At 37.3% G+C, this 18,082-nt stretch overlaps 2 protein-coding genes across 5 annotated transcripts in view; one reads left to right on the top strand and one right to left on the bottom strand.

The window, feature by feature from the left end:
* The window catches only part of SRP54 (signal recognition particle 54), a 39,135-nt gene extending 24,704 nt beyond the window's left edge, over positions 1 to 14,431 (bottom strand). The window contains exons 1-4 of one of the 3 annotated variants that reach the window (XM_042942972.1): positions 14,218 to 14,431; positions 7,769 to 7,904; positions 3,308 to 3,420; positions 401 to 492 (exon numbers count right to left, since the gene is read on the bottom strand). In XM_042942972.1, coding sequence (XP_042798906.1) covers positions 401 to 492; positions 3,308 to 3,420; positions 7,769 to 7,799 — 236 coding nt within the window. In that variant the 5' untranslated portion in view covers positions 7,800 to 7,904; positions 14,218 to 14,431. Of the gene's footprint in view, positions 1 to 400; positions 493 to 3,307; positions 3,421 to 5,579; positions 5,943 to 7,768; positions 7,905 to 14,217 lie in introns of those variants that run through there. The other 2 variants (XM_042942974.1, XM_042942973.1) reach the window with 2 other exon arrangements.
* A 77-nt stretch (positions 14,432 to 14,508) lies between these two features.
* LOC122222460 overlaps positions 14,509 to 18,082 on the top strand; it is a 42,150-nt gene continuing 38,576 nt past the window's right edge. The window contains exon 1 of one of the 2 annotated variants that reach the window (XM_042942980.1): positions 14,509 to 15,012. In XM_042942980.1, the coding sequence (XP_042798914.1) occupies positions 14,730 to 15,012 (283 nt within the window). In that variant the 5' untranslated portion in view covers positions 14,509 to 14,729. The remainder of the gene's footprint in view (positions 15,013 to 18,082) is intronic. The other variant, XM_042942979.1, reaches the window with a different exon arrangement.

The following is an 18,082-nucleotide window of genomic DNA, read 5'->3' as shown; positions in this document are numbered from 1 at the left end:
AAAGAGGAGAACAAGAAATGAATACAATTCTCCAATAATGAAGGAAGCTCATTAATGTCATCTTAAGCCTGAAAAGGATAAACTGGCACCACTTTTGTATGAAGAATTGTTAAAAGGCTTTTATATTGAAATACTATACTGTATATGATTGAATCCATCCAAATAAAGGAGTAAAATGGAAAGAAATCCATAATTAAATGAAAGCCACATGTAAGTTTATTCTTTGAAACATCATTACGGAAACATACTATAAATACAGTCTTGCAAAATATGAGTTCTATTCTTTTTAAATGCTTAAAGCAGAAACATTTCTTGATATAGCAGACTTTTCTGGTTAGCTCCTCATCTCAGTAAACTAAATTTAGTTTTGCCTGCTTTTTACCTGATTAATTTAACTTACTTTACATTTTCTCTTAGTTGCTTCACTAGTTTAATATTAACATCTGCTTCCAATAATGCTGTACATACTTCTTTTAGCATAGCATTTAATACCTGCAAATAAATAAATACATAAAAATTTAACACAACCCCCCAAAAAAGTTTAACACTCCCCGTGTATCATTTCAATCTTATAAAAACAATGGCTGATTACTCATCATATACTACCATAACTTAATAAAAATAATACTACACTATTATAGGAAAAAAAGTTTTTCAATTAGCCTTAGAAAGAGCATTTTATCAAATGTCTAATCATGTTGTCAAAATAAGACATTCTATTTAGTTTTATTCAACCAAATATTATCACAATTTTATTCCTATATTAACGTAACAGTAGTAAAGACTTTTTCTTTAAGCCAAAGAAAGTTACTACGCAATAGATGCTGCTATTGAACACCTTCTGTGGCTAATACACAGCACTTTATATTCACTATATCTGCTTAATTGCACTACCATGGAGGAAAATATAACAAAAAAAAAAAAAAATAATAACCAAGTCTGACCTAGCAGTCTTACTATTTCCACTCAGAGCAGAGGAACAAAGTTGAAAAGAAAACTATCCTCCATTGATAACTCACTATCAGGGCACCTGGGTGGTTCAGTCGGTTAACCGCCCCACTTGATTTTGGTTCAGGTCATGATCTCATGGTTTGTGAGTTTGAGCCATGCATCAGACTCTATGCTGGGAGCCTGCTTGGGTTTCTCTCTCTTTCACTCTCTCTCTCTGCCCCTCCCCCGCTCACACTCTGTCTCTCAAAATAAATAAACATTGAAAAAAAATTAAAAAAAAACTATCATCATATATTTGCTGAGTTACAAGGCCAGTTAAAAGGTCACAAACTATAAAGTCTTAAAAATGGTGAGGCCTTTGTTGCTCATGTAAATAAGTGTTTACACACTAAACTGTAAGCTCCATGAGGGCAGGGATTCTGTAGTCTATTTTGTCACTGCCAAATCCCTGGTGCCAGCAAAAATGTATTCCTTGGGGCACCTGGCTGGCTCAGTCAGTGGACGGTGTGATGCTCAATCTCAGGTTGTGGGTTTGAGCTCCACACTGGGTACAGAGATGACTCAAACATAAAATCTTTAAAAAAAAATGTAGTCCCTCAAATCTTCTTGAATGAATTCCCATCTTCAACTCACTTTGTACATCCTACAGAGGCTTATCAGATCTATCTCTCACTAAAAGGGCCTGATAAAAATGGAACTGATCTTTCATTAGAGGGATTTCTTCTTGTTAATTCCCTAGCAGCACAGTACTAGGAACAGAGAAGTTTGCTAATTCAAGCAGTAGCTTTAACTCTACTTCCCACTAAGCTCTTTTCCCTGGTTTCTTTTTTTCTCCACTATAAACATAAACAGCACAAAGGTTACACAATAGGGAAAACTGTTTTGAAAGCTGTTGTTTTATTTATTCTGAATTCCAAAGACTAAACAATGGTTATAATTATTAGAAAAAGCACTGGATGAGGAATTAGAAAAAAGACACTAATCCTGGTTCTTCCAATAAATAAACATGTGAAACTGACTTTCTGTTGCTGTTAACTAAGAGGCTGGACTAGCTAAATTCAAAGATGGTCCCAAAATTATTTAATTCCATTAGCTTATTAAAATATTGATAACAAATTCTGCATTAGAATTTCTTTCCAGTGAGCACAGAGTAATGTACAGAAATACTGAATCACTGTTATTATACACTGTATTGAACTAATATAGCACTGTTTGTTAACCACACTGGAATTAAAATTTTTTTTAATTAAAAAAAAAAAGAATTTTTTTTTTCAAACTTCCAAATTAGAAAGTACTTTTCATCTATTATTTCATTTGATCCTTAAAACCATCTTATAAGGTAAGTGCTTTTTTCTTATTTTATACATTAAAGAATCTGAAGTTGACTTGCCCAGATTTTTATCACAAGCTACTAAGTAGGTCACTAAACAAGGTCTTCTAAAACCAAATCCAGTACTCTCCCATTGGTACCACAAAATATAAAGTATACTTTTGGACTCTCATCTTTTTTCAATTGACAAATCATTAAGACACAAGACATGGGGGGAAAAAGAAAGAAATATTTTAAGAATTTTTTTAATATATTTTTTTTTATTTTAGAGAGAAAGGGGGGCAGAAGAGGAGACAGAGAGGGAGGGTGAAAGAGAGAGAGAATCTTAAACAGGCTCTATGATCAAAACGACTAACACACTCTGCATGGAGCCAACAGGGGGTCCTGAGACCCTGGACCATGACCTGAGCTGAAATCAAGAGTTGGATGCTCAACTTTCTGAGCCACCCAGACACCCCCAGAAAGAAATATTTTAAACTTAAAACAAGAAAGCCAGGAGGAAGAGTATTTCAGACACCATACAAGGAATCATCTTACAAAATCTCTAAAACAACTGAGTGAAGATTTCAGAGAAAATGAATCAAAGTAGACAAAATAAAAATACTAGCCTTTAACAAGAATGCTAAGTAAAAGTCAAAGAGAAAAAGGTGAGACACACACACATGCCTAGCCAAGAAAAAAGAAGCAGGACGATGAAGTTTTAGGCCTATGTCAAGAGACAAAGCAAAAGTGTATCTCCAGACCTAAGCCCTTTTTTAAAACATAAAATGTATGTCATTTTTACATGTTAGTTAAGGTTCGGTTTTTTGTTGTTGTTGATTCTTTTTTTCTAATTCTTTATAGCAAGTTAAACAGTAAGATGGTCAACTCAATAAAAGACACAAACTAGTGTCTTCAGTTTTAAGTGTTTACCTACAATGATTAAATCTACAACAAAACAAATACAAACATTGAGATTACTGATAATTCACCTCCCCAATGCTAGTAATGATGTGCTATCACACGCATTTCACATATTTTACATACCTCTTCATTGATAATGGTGGCATTGCTCAATGAGCGTAATGCTGATGTTATTTTTCTTCCAAGGTCTGCTAGTACCATCTTGAAGGCTTTGGTAGATGTGATTACAAGAAAATCTAGGAAAGAAAAAATTAAATAAAAAACATTTGAAAATAATCAATACCGGTTCCCATAACTGGAGACTTCTAAAAAAGAATATTTAAATTCAAATAAAGTACTTTAGTCTTCAGATACTGTAACCTTGGGGTGCCTGGGTGGCTCAGTCAGTCGAGTGTCCGACTTTGACTCAGGTCATGATCTCATGGTTCCTGAGTTCAGGATGCACATAGGGCTTGCTGCTGTCAGTGCAGAGCCCGCCTTGGATCCTCTGTCTCCCTCTCTCTCCGTCCCTGTCCCTCCCCGGCTTGTGTTCTCTCCCTCTCAAAAATAAACAAACATTAAAAAAAACAGATACTGTAACCTCAACCTCTATAGCCTCAATCTGCCACTTCAATATAGGCATGCCCAAAAGCTAAACCTACCACTTGATGATGTATACCTAATTAGAATATTTTATACAAATCAGCAAATTTAACCTATCAGATAATATGCTTTGAGGAAATGATGGTATGATCTCAAATCTGGAGATACATTTGAACATGGACATTTTGAACATACATTTGAATATGAGAAAGAGAAAGAAAAGGTGATTTCCACCCAGAAATATTGTCTAATTTATCACATAAAAAGACTTTTGTAAACTATTTTGATTCATGCTCTAAGCCAAAAAAAAAAAAAAGTTTTAATTAATAGGACACCTAACTTTTCACACACATTATATTAGCTCATCTTACTCTTCTAATAACCAAGGAAAGAGGTATATTACTAATCTTCCCATTTTAAAGCTGTTCTTGATTCCCCAACTCTGAAACAAGATAACCTCAAAGACCCTATCCAGCTCTAAAACGTTACAGTTTTATAAAGTATGCAGATATACCCATTACACTTAAGTCCTATGCAAGGATTTATGGACGGTAAGCAAGCAAGCATTGACAGGTGGTCCCTGGCCTCAAGTTGCTTATCCACTAGCTGGTAAAACAAGGCACATGAATGAATGGCAAAATAAATACTAAGAGAAGTCCTCTTGCCTGACTGCCTTGGAACCGGGACGTTGGCTTTTTCCTACCTTCAGGCTCAAACAAAACATCAGCTCTTCCTGGGTCTCAAGCCCGCCAGCCTTTTTGGACTGGAACTACACCACTGGCTTAGCTCTCCTAGGTGTCCAGCTTGCCAAGTTGAAGGATCTTGGGGCTTAATTAGCCTCCATGATCACATGAACCATTTATTATTCCTTATAATAAATCTCTTTTTATATATGTGTATATATATATGTATATATATATATATATACACACACACACATATATATATATATATATATATACACATATATATACACATATATGTAAATATACACACACATCCTATTGTTTTTGTGGAGACCTTTGATAATACCAGTAAAGTATGAGTTCAAAGTTAGTAATGAAACTTTATGATCAATGGCCAATGATTATTTCTATAAAAATTCTAAGGAAGAAAAAACAGGCTCAAGGAGACAGAACAGGCTGTACAGAGAAGTTTGAATGTGAATTTGATCCTGAAATATAGGTAGAACATGGACAGGTGGAAAAGAAGACAAAAAGGAATTTGAAGATGATATGGCATAAGCAGAAATTGAGACATGGAAAAGCCTGGGACATACTTACAACTTACATATACATATGTATGGACTTGTAGGTCATTAAATATGCATTATTTAGGAGACAGTAAATTATACATTCTAGTCAGAACAGTGGGCTATCTAATTAAAAGGAAATGCAGTTAGTAAAGGGCTCTGAAACCAAGTTAAAAAGTATCAATTATCTGGTATAAATAAGTAGTATCAGCAGAAAAGTTCATTTGTTCAAAACAATTTAGTAACTCTTCTGAATTAATCCAATCTAATACAGTCAACCAAGATAATCTAGACTAGATCCTACATAGAGAGTATACAGGAGATTAAAAATAAGAGAAACAGAAGGACAAAATTGCTGACTCATTCAACGTCCAGAAAGCGGAGATGAGGGGAGTCAAAAGAAGCAGGAAAGGAAACGCACTCAAGGACTTATCACTGGCAAAGAGATATTCCAGGTTGAGCTCCAGATTAAACACTACACTTCCACTCACATAAAATTAGGTAATTTAGAACATAAAAAATTACTAACAATACTTGATGGAATTGAAAACAATTGCTTACCATAACTTGTTTACAATTACATGGTTACTTCACCTAAAAGACCAACTACTTCATAGAAAAGATCCAGCACTTTTTGTTTCTTCTCCCATACTCCTTATACTATTATTGCTTAAGTAAATATTCTTGAGGTAAAAAGAGCCAGATGTTTCAGTTCATCTCCTTTACCACTGTGTTACCAGGAGAGATATAATCCTAATTATGACACCACAATTTACTTTTTTAGAGATCATGTCATAAACATGTCATCCTCCATTTTAAAAAGCTATACTAGTTAACTAAAATAAACCTATTTCCCATATTGGCCAGATCTTTTTTAAAAAGCTTCTGTTAAGTTTCCTTTCCTTTTTTAAAAAAAACTTTGAGAGAAAGAGAGCAAGCAGGGAAGGGGGGGCGGGCGGGGGGTGGGGAGCAGACAGAGGAACTGAAGCAGGCTCTGTGCTGTCAACAGAAAGCCCGGTGCCAGGCTGGAACTCATGAACTGTGAGATCACAACCTGAGCCAAAGTCGGATGCTCAAACAAATAAGCCACCTAGGCACCTCTGTGAATTTTCTAATACATTTTTCCTTATGTAAGTACTTATTGGCAGCACATTTTCTTATACATTTGACTGGTTATAAAAACCTGCATTTCAGTAGAGGAATAATGATACCTAATAGTACCTTTTATTTATATAGTATTTCCTCTGCAATTTCCAAGGATATGTTTGTGAAAACTCCGGTATGAGAATTCTGCTCAAAACCTCAATGCCTTCCTATTTCATGCAGAGATAAAGTCTTCAAAATGGACTGTAAGGCACTCCCAAACACACACACACACACACACACACACACACACACACACACACACACACTCAGTTTTAATCACATGGACCTCCTTGCTTTTGATGCTGCACTATACCACCTCAGGGCCTTTGTACTGGCTGGCATGTTCTTCCTCTGGCCCACATGGGTAAGACAGCTCCCTCCCCCATCTCCTTCAGGTGGTTGTCCAAACGCAGTTTCTCAGTGAGGCTTTCCCTAACCACTTGTTTAAAATCACAATCTGCCTTCTCTTTATTTTTCTCATCATTCCACTACCAACTGACATATGATTTACTCACACTGTTTGTGCTCTATATCCCCCAACTGAAATATAAGCTGCATGAGGGCAGGGACTTTTCCCCCTTTTGCTCTCCCTATGAGCTCACTGCTTTATGTATCCTCAGAGTTATGTATTGAAAATGAACTTTACAAATGAAAACATTTAAGACTTAGGAATAAAGCAAGACTAGGGATCCAAAGTCATGAAAGGCCTTTCAAATATCTCCTTTAAGACAACTAAAATAAACCAGTGAAGATAAGACGATAAATTAAAAAAAAGTCAATGATCTATGTAATTGATATTGTACAATTAATACTCATTTGCCATCACTTATTATAACTTTTTAGAATTTCTCTAAAAAAGAATTTCCAACAAGATTCTTAAAAATGACCTTTACCTTGGTCTTATATGCACACTAAAATGCAAAACATTTTTTAATGCAAAACATCTTTTTTAATGTTACTAGCTAACCCTATATCTCAAATTAGAGTAATTTACAATTCAAGAACACTCCCTCAAAATTCTCTTGTTCAACTAAAAAGATTTACAGAAGTAAAGCAGTGTGTGCTAGAACTTCACAAAAAAGGAAACTCTACTTAGATGAGGCTATTGGAAAGGTAAGGGTAAATTACTGTATAGTATTTCATTCAATTTAACATCTATTATCTCATTCCACCCTCACAACAATTTTATGATACAAGCAGGTTACGGAATGGCTCTTCCCTAGAAGGAAAAAAAAAAAAAGCAAAATGACTTCCCACAGTCCCTTGGCTACCCAGTCTTAGGCCCTATAGTATGAATGATGCTTTAAAAAATAGGGTTGAATGCCCCTGCTGGCAAACTCCAGGGTCAAATTTTGTTGCTATATTACAAGAGAGGAAATCGTCTTTTGAAAGCAAAAATGCACACTCTTCTCCATGGCAGAATAACTGCAATGTCCAGAAAGAACTGATGAGGACCACTGCAATCAGATGTGTGAGGACAGAGCTTCATCTGAGTCACATGTTCTGACAAGAATCTGACTAGGAGTTGGATAGTGAGGTGATGGAAACAGGCTCAAGTCTGGGTGCCCTCATAGGGCAAGCACAAGGCCAAGTATCATACTTACCTGCTGCAGTGTGAAGTACTGGAAAGAGCATGGGCTTTGGAGTCTGACAGACTTGGATTCAAACCCAGCTCTGTTACATACTGGCTGAGTTACTGTGGGCAAGTTACTTAATCTCTCTGAGCCTCACTTTCCTCACCTGCAAAATGGAGATAATACCATTATCAAGATAGTGACCCTGAAGGGATGTTGTGAGGGTTAAATGAGACAATAAATATAAAACTTCCTTGTTTTCTTGAATGACACCAACTGGCTCTCCCTATATTTTCATCCGAAGTGTAAGTAAACTAGAAATTTTCTTAAAAACCTTACCCTACTAAGTTTCCTATCCCATCACCTAGGAACCACCCCAGGAATCTTTAATGCCAATTACATGTTCCTGTAATTCTATTATTCAACAGAAGCTGGAGTGTCCAAACAGCCACTTTATATTATTTATAAACATTATAAATATGCCTGCCAGAACCTTGCCTGATCTGAGATTTTATAAACAGATCCTAATGACTAGAGATTTCAAATCCTATTACAATGAAAATCCCTATAAAAAACTTATTTTTAGCCCTAGTCAGTGACTAACTTATTGGATCAATATTAGACTAAAAAACTAAATAAATATATTATTAGTAGTAAATATCTTCAGAAACTTTACTTCTACATTATATACCTTTCCATAAATTAGTCAATAGCCCAAACCAAAACCTGCTTTCCTGACTATAATACTAAATATATGGATATATATTTAAATTCTGTATGTCATATGTATTCACATTCTAGGATAACAGAAAATTAAATTTATTTAACAAAGTGGACTATCTGTATTTTATCTGCTAAAATTATTATATTTGAATAACCAACAATATAATGTTATAAATTATGACTTTTAAATTTGTGGATATTTTTTCATACTGAATCTTGGTCCTCCAAGGAAATAATTCATAATAGTTTATGTTTTGTGATTACAGGAGGATACGTGTTCACTGTAAAAATTCAAACATTACAGAAATACTAAAGGCAGAAAATGTAATTCCCCTAATCTTACACCCTCTTGTCCCCTGATAACCAACAATAACAATTTAGTATATGTTCCTACAGATTTTATTTTCTATGCATATAAGTGAGGCAAGTTTTCGCAAGAATTATGATTTGGGGTAATGAAAAGGGAAGCAGTAATGAGGGAAATTCTTTTGTAAACGTGCTCGCTAATGTTAAAAACATGCTTAAATGCAAAAGACAGAATACAAAACTGTATTTATTGTATAATCCATTTTTATCTATAAACAAATATCAAAAAATAACATTAGCCTCCAGGGAAATGCAAATCAAAGGCACACTCAGATACTACTCCACACACAATAGGATGGCTATAGTCAAAAAGACGTAACAAGTGTTGTTCCGAATGTGGAGAAATCAGAACCTTCATGTACTGTTGGTGGGGATGTAAAATGGTACAGCCCGTTGGAAACAATTTGGGCAATTCCTCAGAATGTTGAACATAGGGTTACTATATATGACCCAGCAATTCCACTCCTAGGTACAAGCCAAGAGAAAGTAAGATACATCCAAACAAAAAGTTGTACATAAATGGTCATTGTGGCAGCATTATTCACTCTAGCCAAAAAGTAGAAAGAACCCAAACATCCCTCAACTGATGAGTGGGTAAAAATAATGTGATATATCCAGAAAAATGGAATATTTGATAATAAAAAGAAATGAACACAGCAAAGAAAACAATCAACCAAACTAACAGGCAATGCGAGAAGATCTTTGCAAATGACATATCAGACAAAAGGTTAGTTTCCAAAATCTATAAAGATTTACCAAACTCAACACCCAAAAAACAAATAATCCAGTGAAGGAATGAGCAAAACACATGAATAGACAATTTTCCAAAGAAGACATCCAGATGGCTCACAGACACATGAAAATACTCAACATCACTCATCATTAGGGAAATACAAATCAAAACCACAATGAGATACCACTTCATATCTGTCAGAACGGCTAAAATTAACAACTCAGGAAATAGATGTTGGCAAAAATTCAGAGAAAGGGGAACCCTTTTGTACTGTTGGTGGGAATGCAAACTGGTACAGCCACTCTGGAAAACAGGAGGTTGGTTCCTCGAAAAATTAAAAATAGGGGCGCCTGGGTGGCTCAGTCGGTTAAGCGGCCGACTTTGGCTCAGGTCACGATCTCTCAGTCCGTGAGTTCAAGCCCCGCGTCAGGCTCTGTGCTGACAGCTCAGAGCCTGGAGCCTGTTTCAGATTCTGTGTCTCCCTCTCTCTGACCCTCCCCCATTCATGCGCAGTCTCTCTCTGTCTCAAAAATAAATAAACGTTAAAAAAAAATTTTTTTTTAAAAAAGAAAAATTGAAAATAGAACTACCCTATGACCTACCAAATGCACTACTAGGTATTTATCCAAAAGATACAAAAATGCTGATTCAAAGGAGCACATGCACCCCAATGTTTATAGCAGTGATATGAACAATAGCCCAAATGTCCATTGACTGATGAATGAATAAAGAAGATGTGTGTGTGTGTGTGTGTGTGTATGTGTGTGTGTGTAACAAACAGAATGCTACTCAGCAATCAAAAAGAACAAAATCTTGCCATTTGCAACAAAGTGGATGGAACTAGAGTATATTATGTGACACGTAGTAAGTCAGAGAAAGACAGATATCGTATGATTTCAAATATGGAATTTGAGAAACACAACAGATGAACATAGGGGAAGGGAAGGAAAAATAAGACAAAAACAGAAAGAGAGACAAACCACAAGAGACTTTTTTTTTTTAACGTTTATTTATTTTTTTGAGACAGAGAGAGAGCATGAACAGGGGAGGAGCAGAGAGAGAGGGAGACACAGAATCTGAAACAGGCTCCAGGCTCTGAGCTGTCAGCACAGAGCCCGACGCGGGGCTCGAACTCACGGACTGTGAGATCATGACCTGAGCCAAAGTCAGACGCTTAACCGACCAAGCCACCCAGGCGCCCCAACAAAAGAGACTCTTAAATACAGAGACTAGAGGGTTGTTGTAGGGGAAGCAGGTGGGGGGATGGGTTAATGGGTGATGAGCATTATGGAAGGCACTTGGGATGCGCACTGGGTATTACATGTAAGAGATGAATCACTGGGTTCTGCTCCTGAAGCTAAGACTACACTCTATGTTAACTAACTTGAATTTAAATTAAAAAAAAAAAAAAGAGAGTTGAAGTACTGATTCATGCTACAACATGGATGAATACTGAAAACAATCTGCATGAAAGAAACCAGTGACAAAAGATCACATATTCTAGGATTCCATTTATATGAAATGTCCAGAAGTAAATCTACAGAGACAGAAAGTGGATTAATAGTTGGTTAGGGCTCCGAAGTTGGGGGAAAATGAGGAGTGACTATTAATGGGTATGGGGTTTCTTCATGGAGTGATGAAAATGTTCTAAAATTGATTGTGGTGATGATTGCACAACTCTGTCAATACACTAAAAAGCACTGAATTGTATACTTTAGGTGAATTGTAGGATATGTGAATTTTATTTCAATAAAACTGTTAGCAAATAACATTTATCATTTCTGGATGGTGAATTTTTATTTTCCTATTTACATCTTTTTTGTAATTTACAAATTTTTGGTATGACTATTATTTTTTAAGTCAAAGGTAAAATTAATTATTTTTCAAAGTTCTCCTTGTGAGAATTACAATGATATTATACTGGGGATTGAGATGAAGTTGCCACATGGATTCATTTAGTTATTCATTCATCAAACACCTAGTATGTATTACAGGAATTGTCCCAGCATGAGAAAAGCTCTAACTCCAAAATCAATAAATCACATCAATTTAACACAGACAAAACTCCTCTATTAACTTCAGAAGATAAATTATACATCATACCATCACTGACTTACCTGCTTTAATTCTGCAACAAAGGTTATATTCAATTACATCAAAAAGTATCAGGAAATTCCCTCTTCATTAAAATAATCTGTTTCCAAATTTTAAAATTCCTTTTAACTAAAAACAACAACAACATGACACTTTATAGTTTGATAACAGAAAAGGCGTACCAAAAACTCAATTAGCAACAAGAGGTAACAGTTCAAAAACAATGAGAATCATTCCTTTAAGATACTTTTTTGGCTAGCAGGTCAATTATAACAAGAATTTTTATGTAAACTTTTACCAAGATTAAAACAAGTCAAAAGAATTCCTTGGAAACAGTTTGTCCTGAAGTTGAACATAGACTGAAAATACGGAAGAGGAGGAATGAGCTATTTCAAGCAATGGGTTATTTCAGCGACGTTTAGCTAACACCTATCAGCTAAAAATTAGATATTCAATCAACCTCTAGGGATAGTAACATCAAAAGGTGTTGGCAGAAGTGGCCTCATCTAAATTCTTAATTAGGAGAGTGAAACAAGGCATCAGATTTTGAAAAATTTCACTGGCTACATATTAAGTACAGCCAGGCTTAATAACCATTGCATGAGGCAATATTCTTCAAAGAAAAACAGAGAAAGAAAAATCTGTTCCATAATTTAAAAAGATTAGAGTCAAATAGCAAATACTTTGGAGGGAGAAAAACTTGAGAGCAAAGAGACTACGTACACTAATCTTATCCCCAAAGTCTAATGGAGACGTGGGCTTGAACCAGGGAAGCAGATAGCAAAATGGCTCAAGTCAAGCCCGTAAAACAGAAGCTACAGGACATAATGACCAAATGGTTGTGGAAAATGAAGGGGAAAAAAAGGCAAAAGTGACTCCAAGGTCTCAAACAGTAACCAGATGGCCAATGATGCCATTAACCAAAGAATGGAAGGCAAAAGAGAAACTGGTTGGAAAATTAAAGAGTTAATACAGAAAAGGTTCAAGGGGCTGTAAGGTTTTGTAATGTTGTATTTGTAAAGTTTTACTAAAGTTGGATTTTGAGCACATCTACTAAAATATTTTGTAATGTTCTACTAAAGTTGGATACTGTGCACATTCATTTTATTATTCCTTAAAAATTGAACATACAAATATCACAAAATTCAAGTAGAAACAAGGAGTCAAAAACATGTATATATCATATAGTAATAATGAAAAGAATAAAAAAAAAAGGAAAGTTGAGGTAGTAAGCTTGGTTTTGGACGTACTAAATTTATAGAAACTAAAAAACTATATCATTCATGAGGCAGAAGTTACAGGAAAAAAAAAAGAAGTTACAGAAGTTTGGAGATGGTTGGCATACAAGGATAATGCCATGGAAGCCATGGATGTAGACAATAATTCTCAAGAAGACTGTGAAAGACCATTTGGGTTACAGGGATGGCAAAGAGCCAACAAAAAGCAGTCAACAAAGACTGAGAATAATTAACAGGGATAGAAGCCCTTATTAATTCCTTACCCTCTCCAAAAGCATACAGAAGAAAATCAATTTTTTTAAAGCTGCCATTTATATTTATCTTATTAAATTCCAGAGGTGGATCCAGAATTCCCAGTTAGGTGAAATTAGAGGCAAGATCTGTTTGAAGATGCTTTTATTAAATTAGAAAATACTAACTGACCACATGAAAACATCAAGAGAAAGAGTTTTAAGGGAAATAATTCTACCCTTTGGCACCAACACTGCTATATTCTAGACACTGCCCAGAACAGATCACCTAATCTTTCATCCCCATAATAAGTTATTAGATAGATGAGGAAACTGAGACTGGATTGGACTAGCAACCTGCTCAGGGTCACAAATCCCCCTGAACAATCTCATCTGTGTTCCCATAGCTATCATGGCTCTTTAACTAAACTTTCTCATTATTCATCTTGCTATAATGTATATTTATGTGCCTCTCTCACTGTACTGCTAGCTCCTCAATGGCAGTATTTGTGTCATTCATTTCAATATCCCTATAGATAGGAATAAGTAAATACTCTGTTGAATTAAGCATATGAAAGAACTAGGTGAGAATAGCAGCAAGAAAGACAATAGGGGAAAGAGTTTCAAGAAAGTGTCAAATGTACAGAAAGAGCCATGAGTATATCTGAAGTCACCATTGGCATTGAACTGATATCCCGTATTGTCTATTGAACGCCTACTATATGCAGAACAATGTGTCGAGCACAACGGACACGGAAAAATAAAATCTCGTACACGTCAAAAGGTTTTCGGAGAAGTAGCCACATCTAAATTATTGATCAAGAGAGCAAAGCAAAGAGCCAGGCCTGTAATTGCCTACATCTAATTTGGCTCGGGTAAATCTGAAGACAACTTAAAAGGGTCACAGTGCATCCTTTAATAAAACTTCTGACGGGGCACACGAGATGAAAAAGGGCCAGCGCACCTCAGTCTCGGTGACGAGAGTCGGTGGCCAGAGAAGCCGACTCCCTCTGGAGTCTCTAGCCCCCAAGCAGGGCTGAGGCTGCCCCTAGCTGCCAGTCCGTGGTCGGGGGCGGGAAAAAGCAAGACACTTACCGCAAAAGGCACCGCTACCGCTGTGGCCCAAAGGGGCCGGGGATTCCTTCGCGAGGCCCCCGCAACGTGGGAGGAAACCAAGAAAAGCAGGGATCAGACAGACAGATGCGATCCCACAGCCCGACTTCCCAAACTATACAAACTAGGGCTCCAGCGCCCAGCACCGCGACGCCAACTCCCACCAGCTGGAAGACCGACGATTGCCACCGAACCTTCCGCCCAATGAGGAAACGTCACCACTCGGCGTAGTCCAGCCTCTTATGAAAAGGATACACTTCCGCTTCCGGGGCACCTGCCGCGTACTTTCAGTCCTTTCGCTGAAAGGGTTTATTGCGATGTTTCTTTGCTTCGACTGGCTTTGGGACATTCCGTTTCCTATTGCCCAATCACTGCGGCAGCAAAGTGGCAGTACAGGATGTTCTCTAGGGATGCGATCTCAGGAAATAATTCCGGCCTCGAGAAGTCACCTTAAAAAGTGACTGGGCAGTGCACTGCCAGCTGAAAGGAGAATCATGAGAGATGCAATTCAAAGTAGGGTTTCGTCCCCAGGCGCACGTGCGAACACCAACAAGGGGCGGGGCTTAGGGATTTCGCAGCCCGGGGAGGCGGGTTCCGCCGTGTCGGATCTGGAGTGGAGACCGCTCTCTGCTTGCGCGTGCGCATTGCGAACCTTCCCCGACGCTGTTTTCTGCTCGAAGATGGAATTCCGCTCCGCGCGGCAAGCAATAATGCAGCTGCTACGTACGGTGGCTCCGGCAGACCTCCCAGCGCTGCTCGAGTGGATGAGAACTACCCGTAAGCGACCAGAGCCAGACGCAAGTGGTTGGGGCAAAGATACACTATAGGTGTTGACCTTGGGGACCCAAGACAGCATGAGGCCGAAAGCCTCCTAGGGGTCGCTGTGCGGGTCTCTGCTCCTCTCTATAGGAGAGGTTGACGGGGGGCACATTTCAAACCTTAGCAGGTTCAGAGTCCAGTTTGGAATTGGGTGCAGGAAGACCTGGCCCTGGGTTGTTTGTGATTGTGCTGCAGACTTCAGACAAGCCACCTAGAGGCTCCTTGTGCCTAATCCTTTTCTGAGAGAAGAGAAGGGGTGGAGGGTTTTGCCCTCCCCACCGTCATTACTCCCACGAATTTGTGACTACCAGTAAGGTTAGTTACTACCTGAAAAAGCACTTTGCAAAAGGTGTTTCAGTCTGTGGGGTAGGAAGCTTTTACCCTACAAGCAAAGTCACCTGTAGCTAGTGCATTTATTTTCTCAGTTGTAAAATGGACCATCAATTTAATAGCAGTTTTCCAGGGTGAGGTAAGGGAGAGATTGGGGGGTGACGACTTTGATTTTAAGCTGTTAATAAAATTAATAATACAAAAAAGCACAACTTAGAATCGAGGAAATGTGGCAATTAGGTCCATTTAGTGAAGAATGGTTACTGCTTTGGCAGAGTGAAACCTGGTGAAAGCACAAGATAACAGGATATTCCTTGTTTGAGAACAATGCCAAAAAACCATGCTACCTTTATACCTTTAAACATTGATTCCCGTGTTTATTTTCATCCAGACTCATGATTTGAAATATTCATGTGTGCTGATAACTTCCAAACTTAACTTTTTCCTAGAACTCTCTTTCTTTGTGATGTTATTAGTCAATCAGTAGGATTGGGTATTTTTATTATTATTACACATTTGGGGGGATCATTTTAGATGAGAGGCCAAAATGAAATTAACTTGGAAAACTGATAGAGTTAGCCTTTTAGAAAGTGGAGAAAACCAGACAGGTAGATTCAAGATAGGAATTGCTGAGTCAAAATATGCTGAGTCTCCTTATTTAAATTTTGTATTGCCAGTTTTATTTATCATATCCCGATTGATTATAAAAACCATAGTAGTTTCCGTTTGTTTTTTTCTGCATTCTCTTTTATTCCAAAAGCCCTAAGTGCCTACAAAAATGCCACCTACTGCCTGGTTCTGGCAATTGCACAATTACTAAAATGTTCTTATCCTCAAGATTTCAGTTTTGTGGAATCATTTGTAATCTAAATTTCCAGTTTTAGAGACATCAGTTGAGAGCCCCATTTTTCCAAATCAGGAAAACCTGTAAGCATGTTTTGGGTGATAATTTTGTAAACAAGAAGACCCAAGATCACTGACTTTAGAGTACATTTTTACTTTTTTAAAAAGCTCTTTTTGTGCCTTTCTCCAGCAGATCCTGTAGTCAGAGAGCTCATGCAATTTATTAAATGATTTAGAAAACGACTGAATTTCTGAGAATGTTTATTAACATGAATATTGTAAGAAATGAGGGTGTCACTTTGCTTTAAATGGAGTGTTTTAACATAAATCTTGAAAAGCAACTTATTAGTATGCCTTTTTTAGGTGGTAAAATATGCATAACATAAAATTTACCATTTTAAGCTATTTTTAAGTGTACAGTTCAGTGACATTACATACATTTATGTTGTGCAACCATCACATCTGTCTCCAGAACTTTCTCATCTTCCCAAGCTGAAATTCTTAGTATACTTTATGAAGTGGCTCTAAACAGAGCACAAAAGATTCTTCCAGTCAACCATTTTTTATTTTCCTAACTAATTTCCTTCTTCTAGGAAAAAAAAAAATTATCTTTTATCTCTAGCATTAAGTCACTTGCATAATATCTTATTTGTATGACATTTTCTTAGACATTTAATAAGTATAAATCTCCTTGAATTTTTATACTATTTAATGAAATAGCAAGACACAGTAGTAGGTATTGAGTATGGCTTTGGTTTTGAGTTTTGCAGTGCTTATTGAAACTGAAAAACATGTTGCTAACAGGTAAAATCATAATCATTTTAGATACACAAAAGGAAGGATAATCTTTTTTAATGTTTATTTATTTTTGAGAGAGAAAGAGAACGAGCAGGGGAGAGGCAGAGAAAGGGGGACAGAGGATCTGAAGTGGGCTCTGCACTAATAGCAGAGAGCCCGATGCGGAGCTCGAACCCACAAACCATGAGACCATGACCTGAGCCGAAATCAGACACTTTACTGACTGAGCCACCCAGGCACCCCAGAATAATATTCTTGATCTCTGAAGGAATAGTGGGATTATCACACCAATACCTGGAGTCATTTAGGATCAGGCTGGTAGAACTAGAAGCGTGGACCAGGGCAGAGCCAAGCACATGTCAATGCCTGATAAACTGAAGATGTAGAAAAAATAGATGGGAGCCTACATTTTACCTTGGTACAGCTTAGGCCAAAGATCTAGGAAACAAATGAATACCAACGTAGGAAGGATACACCAAGTCTGAAGGGCAAAGCACACAAAGATACCGTCTCCCAAAATGAATGAATGAATGAATGAATGAATGAATGAAGTAAAAATACAACAGGACCGCAGCTAATTGATTCTGATCTTGTGGCAGAACATCTGTTCTCTTCTATTTCCTATATATATATAAAATGGGCTCTTGATCTAGATTTCAAAGTGTAGGAGTGACTACAATCCATTAAGTGAGGAGAGCTGAGAGCCAGAACTGCAAGTGGGACCCCCAATAGGCATATTTTTAAAAAGTACATTGGAACAACTGTATGTTAACATATGCTATTCTGAAGCCACCGAATTTTTCTTGGATATGCAAATACAAATGAGGAAGTCAAACACACTGCCCAAAAGAGTTTCTATTAAGAATCAGATTACAGGGGCGCCTGGGTGGCGCAGTCGGTTAAGCGTCCGACTTCAGCCAGGTCACGATCTCGCGGTCTGTGAGTTCGAGCCCCGCGTCAGGCTCTGGGCTGATGGCTCGGAGCCTGGAGCCTGTTTCCAATTCTGTGTCTCCCTCTCTCTCTGCCCCTCCCCTGTTCATGCTCTGTCTCTCTCTGT

Source organism: Panthera leo, chromosome B3 (genome assembly GCF_018350215.1).
Source record: "Panthera leo isolate Ple1 chromosome B3, P.leo_Ple1_pat1.1, whole genome shotgun sequence".
NCBI classification, from domain to species: Eukaryota; Metazoa; Chordata; class Mammalia; order Carnivora; family Felidae; genus Panthera; species Panthera leo.
This window is presented reverse-complemented; position numbering and strand designations above follow the sequence as displayed.